Here is an 8,600-nt window from a genome sequence, read left to right as displayed (position 1 = left end):
TTGCTATTTTCGTTCAGAGTTAACAGAAGAAGTGTCATGTTTGCACAAATCCACTATTACACGTCATAAGGAGTAATATCACGCTTTATAAATTAATTTCACCATACTTTTCATTTTCTGCCAACTATAATTTGAAGTGTTTGCACGAACATCTGAATTTTAGGGATATTTTAATTCAAAGTGCAAGCTGTACAGATGTTACAGATGTTAATTTTACTATCACTGCCCCCCCCCCCCCACCACCACCACAACTTTCTGTCAGCCATAACGTTTACATTTTTCTCAAACATCTGTATTTTAGGGATATGTTCTTCAGCAATCAGATCTACTTTACAGGACAAATGGTATTCTGAGAAAAACACGTCATAAAGGTAAGAAAGAATTTGCCTTTACTATTACTGTTTTCCACTTTCTATCAACCCCTTCTTTACAAATATACAGAGTTGTCAAGCATATTCTTTTAAAGGACATTTTCATTCAAATTGCATCTCTTTGTCTAAACAAAAAATGAATTTTGAGCAAAAATAACCTAATAAAAAGTAATACCCCCCCCCCCCCCCCAACTCTTTTTTAATCAGCCATCTTTAAATATTCCTCACTGCATCCTCGAATGAATGACTTATGGATATTTTAGTTCAGTCGTCAGCTCGAATTTAGTGGAAAATTGTAATACTGAGCAAAAATTACGTCATAAAGAGCAACCACCTTTAAAGTTAATCATCACCCCCCCCCCGTTTGTTTTAACTGTAATATTTTAAAAAAAATCACCGACCTCCAAATGTGCTTTTAGCACATTTCTAACCTCCAGTGAAACTTTGTAAAAATTACACACTGTTTTTTCCTCTGAAGTGTGTGAAAGTAAAAAAAAGAAAAAAAGCCTCACTAAAATACATCATTTACTGATTTCTTTGCTGATGGCTGTAGAAAATGTAAAAATTCAAATTCAGATTGTGATTTTTTTTTTTTTTTTTTTGCAAAATCTGGAAATATCCGTTAGAATAAATGACGCGCGAAGAGACAGAAACGTGATCAAGCACAGAGGCAGTAATTATTGATCTAATTATTACCCCTCTCTGTTTGGACTACATGTGGTCTGCAATCCAAATGTATAATAATATAACCTCAATTATAGAGTAAAATCAACCTTGTCACAGCAAAAACTGACTCTTATTGCAGTTGAACATGTTTTAGCACTGTGATACAATTGATTTCAATTTATATCAGTCTATTTTGAGTGGGATCATGAATAAAGTAACCCAGAAATTTGCTGTATATTTTTAGCAGCATAAATATTGTCATTAATTTAAAAAAAACCCACAAACAACAACAGCAAAACTCCTTCGATTTCAACAGACACTAAATCCCCCCAATCCTCCGCCCACTCCCCCCTAAAAAGGACAGATCGTATAAGAATATAAATTTGACACGGGCACGCGCGCGCACACACACAGATTTGATTTCCCAATGAAAGAGTTCGCTCACAGGACCTTTATTCGTCTTTTCACCATCTTTGGAGCCCCCCCAAAAAAGGATCCACAATGGGGGGAGTGTTGGGGGAGGGGGGGGTGAGGAGCTCTCAGCAACCGAGAGTCTTTTTTTTCTTCTTCTTCTTCTTTTTTCTTCCAGTATGGCCTTAACCCCTTTTTAATTTATTAAAACCGCGTGGAGAGTCTTTTCTCTCTTTGTGATGCTTTAACCGTGAGCATCTGTCAAAAAGAAAAGTTAGAAATCTATTAAAATCACAGCAGAGTCTGGTGCGAGGGGGGGTGGGGGGGGGGGGGGGCTCACAAATTGCATACAATACAACATATCACAGTTTGAAGTCTAGCACAGATTAAAAAAAGAAAGCATGTACCATTGATATAAGACACACACTGATTGTCTCTGAGAAACTACATATTGATTCCTTATAAACACTTTTTTATCATCCTTAAATAAAATAGTGCATCCGTGTCCGCACATCGTCACCGGCTCCCGTCCCAAAGGACATTTCATTTTAGTTCCGTGGCTGTTTTTCTTTGCGTTTTCCTCAACAGGTGTTTTTACGCACAGAGGCGAGAATTTCAAATAAATTAAACATCTCCTCGAGTCCTCTAGGACTGAAGACCGTCGTGGCAAAAAGAAAAGTAAGAATACTGAAGGCCCCTGAGAGCCCTGGATGTCTGATGTAATCGTCACTGTCACTTTTATTAATTTATTTTATTTTTCTCTCGCTCTTTGTTCACAGGACCTGGAATTTCCACGAGGGCGTTTGATCCTTATAATCCAAGCAATCGGCATTGAAGTTCAGTTTCCAGGACGCCGCCTGCTCCTTATAATCCAAGCAGTCCGCTGTGGAGTTGAAGCCCAGGCCGGATGTCCCGTAGCCCTGACCGGACAGGGACGCCGGAGACTGGTTCAGATGGCCCGTCACCGCGTTCGTGCTCATCGGACTGAGCGTCGAACCGGGACCCGACAACTGGTGGTGCATGGGGGTGAGGTAAGAGCCGCAGTCCATGCCGCCGAAGTAGGACGTGGAGCCTGCGTAGCTCTGGCTGTAGCCCGAGGCCTGCGTGTAGGTCATGGGGTAGGACCTCTGCATGCACGAGGAGGAGGTAGAGAGCGGGTCCGACAGCGGAGAGATGGACGCGGGGCTCCAGATGGACACCGGGGCGGTGCTGGTGGAGATGGCGGGGACGGTGGTGGTGCTGGTGGGAGGCGTGAACTGTCCGCTGGTCCCGCTCTCCGAGCTCGCCTCTCTGCTCGGAGAACTTTTCTTTTTGGCCGGTCGAACCTTGTTCTGGCCTCCGTTCTGCTGCTGCTGCTGCTGCTGGCGGCACTTTGCCCGTCGGTTCTTAAACCACACCTGGAAGAATCCTTAAATTAATTTCTCTTAAATTACAAGACCAAAATCAAACATGAACATCGTGCAGTGTTTTTTTTAAATTAGAGACGTGTGTTTTTTTCCTTTTCCTTTAAGTGAAAACATGACGCGATTCTTTTAAATTTGTTTCCAAATCACGTTGTTTCTTGACTTTTTTCCCCCTGCTTTAATCAAGTTATACATTTTGGCACAAGCGGTCTGATCCGTATCATTTCATTTTGCGAAAATTTGACTGGAGTTGCCCCCTGGCAAAAGTTTTTCCACTTGATTTAAAGACAAGATGATGAGATACTGCCAGTCACAAGTTAAGGTGATTGTTTTTGCAGTTACCGATTTCAGGAAAATGTTTTCATTTCATGTTCATCATCTCAAAAATTTATTTTGCATCGACTTGAGTATTTAACCATTAAATCAGATGCATAGCGCCAATCTTATTTTGTGGCACCGCCTGCATTGTTTTCCTCAGTTGAAAGATTTTTATGCAAACACTCACCTGCACGCGGGACTCAGGTAGGTTGATTTTCAGCGCAACCTCCTCGCGCATGAATATGTCCGGGTACCGAGTTTTGGCGAATAACGCCTCCAAAACGTCGAGCTGAGCGCGCGTAAAAGTAGTCCTTTCCCGCCTCTGCTTGCGCGGCGTCGCTGCAAAGACAGTGCAAATTCAGAATATGCATTTACAATAAAAACAGCAAATAAAAGATCTAAATTAATAAAGTGAACAGACGTGTGGCTCATGGGGAGTACTTTGTTTTGTGCGTAATTACGCACGGACCCGTGCCAAATTGTAAATTGCAAGACAATTTTTTGATATCAAAATAAGTTTTGGAGGTCATTTGTAAGGAGTCCACACAGGAGGAGAATTCAGGATGAATATCCTCTCTTGGGTAGTGGTAGTTTACACTAGAACATTGGTGAATTTATTTATAAAATGACTCAAATTCACAAATAATATATTCGTCACCTCGCTTTGTCTATTAAAAATCAGATATTTTTTGTCCATTATTATGGCAAACAGTTTTTTTCTTCCCAATTTTAAATCCCGTTATTTTTTCTGCAAAACCCCCACCTGGATAACCCACTGATGGGTGCAGGAGGTCCATCCCTGAAGTGGTTAAACTCAGGCCGTTGACCGTGTAAGGTGGTTGCTTGAGATACGACATCATGCTAATGTTTGTCTGAGGGCTGAAGTTGGGAAAAATTTTGAAAATTAATGAAGCTCCCGAGGTGCACTTAAAGTCCGGTGCGCGTCCTCCGGTCCCTGCTTGACACCTATTAAAAAAAAAGAAAAAAAAAGAAAAAAAAAGAAAAAGAAAATATTAGTGGCTGCGCAGCTTTCTGATCGACGTACACTTCTATTTGTCTAATGGGGGAGGGAAAAAAAACCCTCTCCAAAATGCACTAACCCCATTTGCAGCCAACCTCATGCATCCCCGCCCCACACGCGAAAAAGACAATCATTTACTTGCAACAAGTCACTTAAAAATCACAAACCAGACTAATTGGCTCGTGCCCACGTTTCACAATTAAAAGAAAACCTAAGCCTTTAAATATCACCTAGTAAAACTAAAATAATTGAAACGAACAAATCGGGAGAAGAGAAAAATTATTTTTATTTCATTTTGAGTTTGTTCTGGTCAAAATTTGAAAACAAAAACTGGATTAACACGGTTATAAAACATCATGTTAAAAATAAAGTGAAACCTTCGAAACTCAATGTAAAAAAATATCGAGCATTTTGAGACCAAAGTCATTGATAATATAATAACAATAAAAAAAACTTAATAAGTCCTAGTGTCCTCTTGAAAACCAGTAAACCCTGATGATCGGTAAACGCGTGCTTGGTGTCGGTGACTCTCAGCTTTTATCCCTACACGCGCGTCTTGATTAGTTTCATTTTTTTTCTTCTCCCCAACGGTTTTAACCCCCTCATCCCAATCTGTCACACTTAAAACACACCCGTCTACCAGTTGCTCGATAATAATTATCCCAGGGCAAGAATTAATTATGATAAATATCTTTCTGGTGATGAATTAACGAGTTCATCTGAGTGGCATCTCACTGGAAATGCACTTTGGATTTCTTACAGTCCAAAGTGTTCCAGGCTCCGGTAGCAAGCAAACATGTGTTTGATTAGATTTTTTTCAAAAGTGTCAGTGTTTGGCATTAAGAAGCACATTTGATCTTATAATGTTTTATAAATACTCATTTAATGATCAGGAAGTATAAAGTCGCAGTGCACATTTTATTTTCAAATGCATACATCGCATTTGTGATTGATCCTGGACAATTTGTAATGTAAAATAATATATTTTCCTCACAGGACAGAAAAGGCCCCGAATCATTTTATTTTTAATATTAATAGTAGATAGCAGGGCCTCATTACTTTATGAAAAGTTCCACTGCAAACTTAATTTTCATATAAATGTAGTCTTTTCTATTTGTCGATAATAATAATAATAATAATAATAATAATAATAATAATATGGCTCAAGTTGTATTAAAACATGAGCCAGTCAGCTGTGGATCCGGTGTTCACCAGATTACAACCAAACAGTGTGAAATATCATGTCCACAAAATTATTGTAACTTCAGAAGAACTTTTATTATTATTATTATTATTATTATTATTATTATTATTATTATTATTATTATTATTTAATTTATGTAATAATAGTTTTTAGGTTCATAAGCGCCTTGGGGCAACTATTTGTTGTGATTTGGCGCTATATAAGAAAAAAGTTGATTGATTGATTGATAATCAGTCTTTAATTCCACTTAACACAGTTCAGTTATTGAACGCTCTCGACGTGGAATTTCCGAACTAAAATTTAATTCTAAAACGGAGTAACAAAATATTCATTTCTGCACTTAAAATAATTTATTGACACTTTCTAGAACTTCTGAATGAGAAACGTTATTTTTTCGATGTTTTCACTGTTTAATAATAATGATAACAACAACAACAATAATAATAATAATAATAATAATAATAATAATAATAATGTAAAACTTACTGAGGTATTGACGAGTGGAGAGTTTCTCTTTGTGTAGCTGGTTTCCTCCAGCAGAAATAAAATTACATGTAGATTAACGACGTCAAATTCGAGATTAAGAACACACACGCGCGCGCGCCCCCCCCCCACACACACACACATACATGCACACAAAAGGAGCCCAAATTTGAAGCAGTCGTCTTCAGCTGTAGAACAAAACTGTGCAAAAAAAGTCGAAGGTTGCGCGCTTTTATCAGCTTTTGGAGCGGTGCGTCAGTGACGGAGGAGGCTGCATGTGCGCGTTCGGATTTGTTGCTGTGTTGTGAGCAAAGTGGTTCCACTTGGATTTTGTACAAACTGCCAGCCAATGAGAGCGAGCTGAGGTCTGTGTCTGTCTCCGTCTCTCACACTGGTGGGGAGGACTTTTTTTTTAAATTTCCTGGGAAACAAATGTCTGCAGCTACTTTTTTTGACGCACAGTTTCTCAGCCAGTAGCAGTGAGAGAGCGACTGTCAACATCCCCATCCCACCGCACAGAGAGGACACTGATGACAAACGTCTGCTCGTCACCACAATCCACTTTAAAGACGTTCACTTTAAGTTTCTTGTCGATCTCGTATAAACGCCGCTTTTATTCAGTGAAAACTAACAAAAATGAAGGCGCACAAAACAGCATGACTTTAAAATCAAGAGCAATAGAACCGAGCTCCGTGCGCACAAACATTCTGTTTATTGTCGTCACGAAAAAAAGAATATATATATATATATATATATATATATATATATATATATATATATATATACATATATAAATTACTAAGCACATTAAGTTTTTTTAAAATATTGTATATCTTCAAGAAATTGACTCATCTTTTGTGCGTAAAAGAGCTAAACGTGGAAGGAAAAAAATACATTTTGAGTTTTTAAGTTAATTTTTTTAAGCAGTGCAGCCTGCACAATGTTCTCACATTCCAGCGCGTCGTCACGCACACACGCACACGCACACAAAGGTGGATTTAGGGGGAGTTATTCCTTAAAACTGTCCTCCCGTCCACAGAGGCAACCAGTGTGCTCCCATCAGGCCAAAAAGGAAAGAAAAGAAAAGAAAAATTACGGAGGAATCCCATGAACCCAAACCGGCACTGCAGCGCGCATGAAGATAAAAGTGCACGAAGCAGGAGGCGACAATAAAACTTTGCTTTATTCTCAAAGGAGCACAACTGATTTACAAGAAGGTAAGTGAATAACAATACATTTTATTTTTACGGGGTAATCCAGCCTCACCGACGTCACTCTGGAACCAGCGCGCCGTAGAATGTATCGTCTTTGATCGCTTTAAAGAGGCTTTGTGGAACACCTACACATTTACGCGCGCGCACGCGGTGCGCCTGCACGGGCGCACTCGCTGACTGTGAGCAGATTTGAATAATGATTTAGATTTATAAACGCGCGCGCAGCGTGCATTCGTGTGAATACCTCCATGTGCGTCTCGTGGAAAGGCCAGTGTCAAAAGAGCGCGCGTCATAAAGGCGATGACATCTCCGTTGACTGAAGAGAACAGATCACCACGGATTACGACTGCTGGACTTTTATTTTCTTTAAATTTTTTTTAAACAAATTAAAAAAATGGATCTGATGTGAATCTTTTTGCAGCCCGTGGATGCAAACAGATGAAGGTATTTCTTTAATATGTTTTCTTTTCAAAATAATTTCAAGTATTCCTCAAATATTTTAAGAAAAAACTGTTAGGTTGATGTAAAAATACCTGGAATTATTTCACACCTCAGATTTTAAAGTTGAAATGAAATTGGATTTTAAATGTATTTATTTTATGAACATCTGAGGTCCTGTGCAGCTTTTTACAACACTGATAGATGAAATTAATCAACAGTAATTTAGCTGCACGTGTCATTATTCCGCAAAGAGCACAGGACTAAAAACAAAACAAAACAAAAACAAACCTCAGCAGTTGTTAATTTTACGCAAAAATTCAACAAACAAGTTAAAAACAAAGCAACTAAAGTAAAAAAAAAAAAAAGAAAGAAAGAAATGTACAATTTTCAAATTGTCATACATTCTATTTTTTTTCAAAAGCGATTGAGTAATAAATGAGTTGAAATGAGTCGTTTTAAAAAAAGCTAAATAATTTATGGAACGTTTAAATCCACGCATGCCGCGGGGACTTGGTGTGTTTAAAACGCCTCTGGGCCAGCAGCTCCCACCGACGACTCCTTTTATCTCCTCCTCTGCTCCTCTCCACCTGAGGGCGAGGATTTCACCAACCTGTGATCTGCGTTAATGCGCATCCTGCGCACGTTTAAAAGAGCGCACAGGGCGACATGTGTGACCCTTGTTTGATAGATTAAAAAAAAAAAATAGATTGGCTAATTAATAGGGAAACCTCTGTGCGTCATCCACGCGTAAAAGAGTCATTTAGTGAAATAGAATTATTTTGCTGCAGTTGTCAGATCTCAGTTGAAACTGTGTAATTTCTCTGTCTTTTCTCCCTGCTTTTTTAATATATAAAAAAGGGACAAAAATAGAAAAATCATAATAAATTTAATTTGAAATTAAAACTGGGCTTAATCATTAGCGTTGTTTAATTATGTCACAATTTTTCTTTCTTTCTGTGTACAACAACAACACATTTGTTACACACAAATCAGAATGCAGAAATACTAAATCATACAGGAAAAACACTGCAGGTGTCAAATCAAGTATAACATTTAGTTATTTCTCTC

The 8,600-nt window shown here is 38.6% G+C and overlaps 1 protein-coding gene across 1 annotated transcript; it reads right to left on the bottom strand.

Annotated features, from left to right (window-relative positions):
- Positions 1-1,927: 1,927 nt before the first annotated feature.
- otx2b (orthodenticle homeobox 2b) lies at positions 1,928-6,488 on the bottom strand. The gene is made up of 4 exons (XM_034159834.1): positions 5,881-6,488; positions 3,933-4,135; positions 3,357-3,508; positions 1,928-2,845 (listed from the first exon to the last, which is right to left on the bottom strand). Exons 2-4 carry the CDS (start codon positions 4,027-4,029, stop codon positions 2,222-2,224), a joined length of 873 nt encoding a protein of 290 aa, XP_034015725.1. The 5' UTR covers positions 4,030-4,135; positions 5,881-6,488; the 3' UTR covers positions 1,928-2,221.
- Between the last annotated feature and the right edge of the window lie 2,112 nt (positions 6,489-8,600).

This window comes from Thalassophryne amazonica, chromosome 19 (genome assembly GCF_902500255.1).
Source record: "Thalassophryne amazonica chromosome 19, fThaAma1.1, whole genome shotgun sequence".
Taxonomy (NCBI): Eukaryota; Metazoa; Chordata; class Actinopteri; order Batrachoidiformes; family Batrachoididae; genus Thalassophryne; species Thalassophryne amazonica.
Note: the sequence above shows the minus strand (reverse complement) of the source record. Positions and strands in the feature narration are given on the sequence as shown.

Bases quoted from the DNA above. Each gene is read 5' to 3' on its own strand.
- otx2b (XM_034159834.1), bottom strand. From the start codon at position 4,029: ATGATGTCGTATCTCAAGCAACCACCTTACACGGTCAACGGCCTGAGT. The intron at 3,509-3,932 runs GTGGGGGTTTTG...CTGTCTTTGCAG, and splicing joins CCCATCAGTGGGTTATCCAG to CGACGCCGCGCAAGCAGAGG. The intron at 2,846-3,356 runs GTGAGTGTTTGC...GGATTCTTCCAG, and splicing joins TACCTGAGTCCCGCGTGCAG to GTGTGGTTTAAGAACCGACG.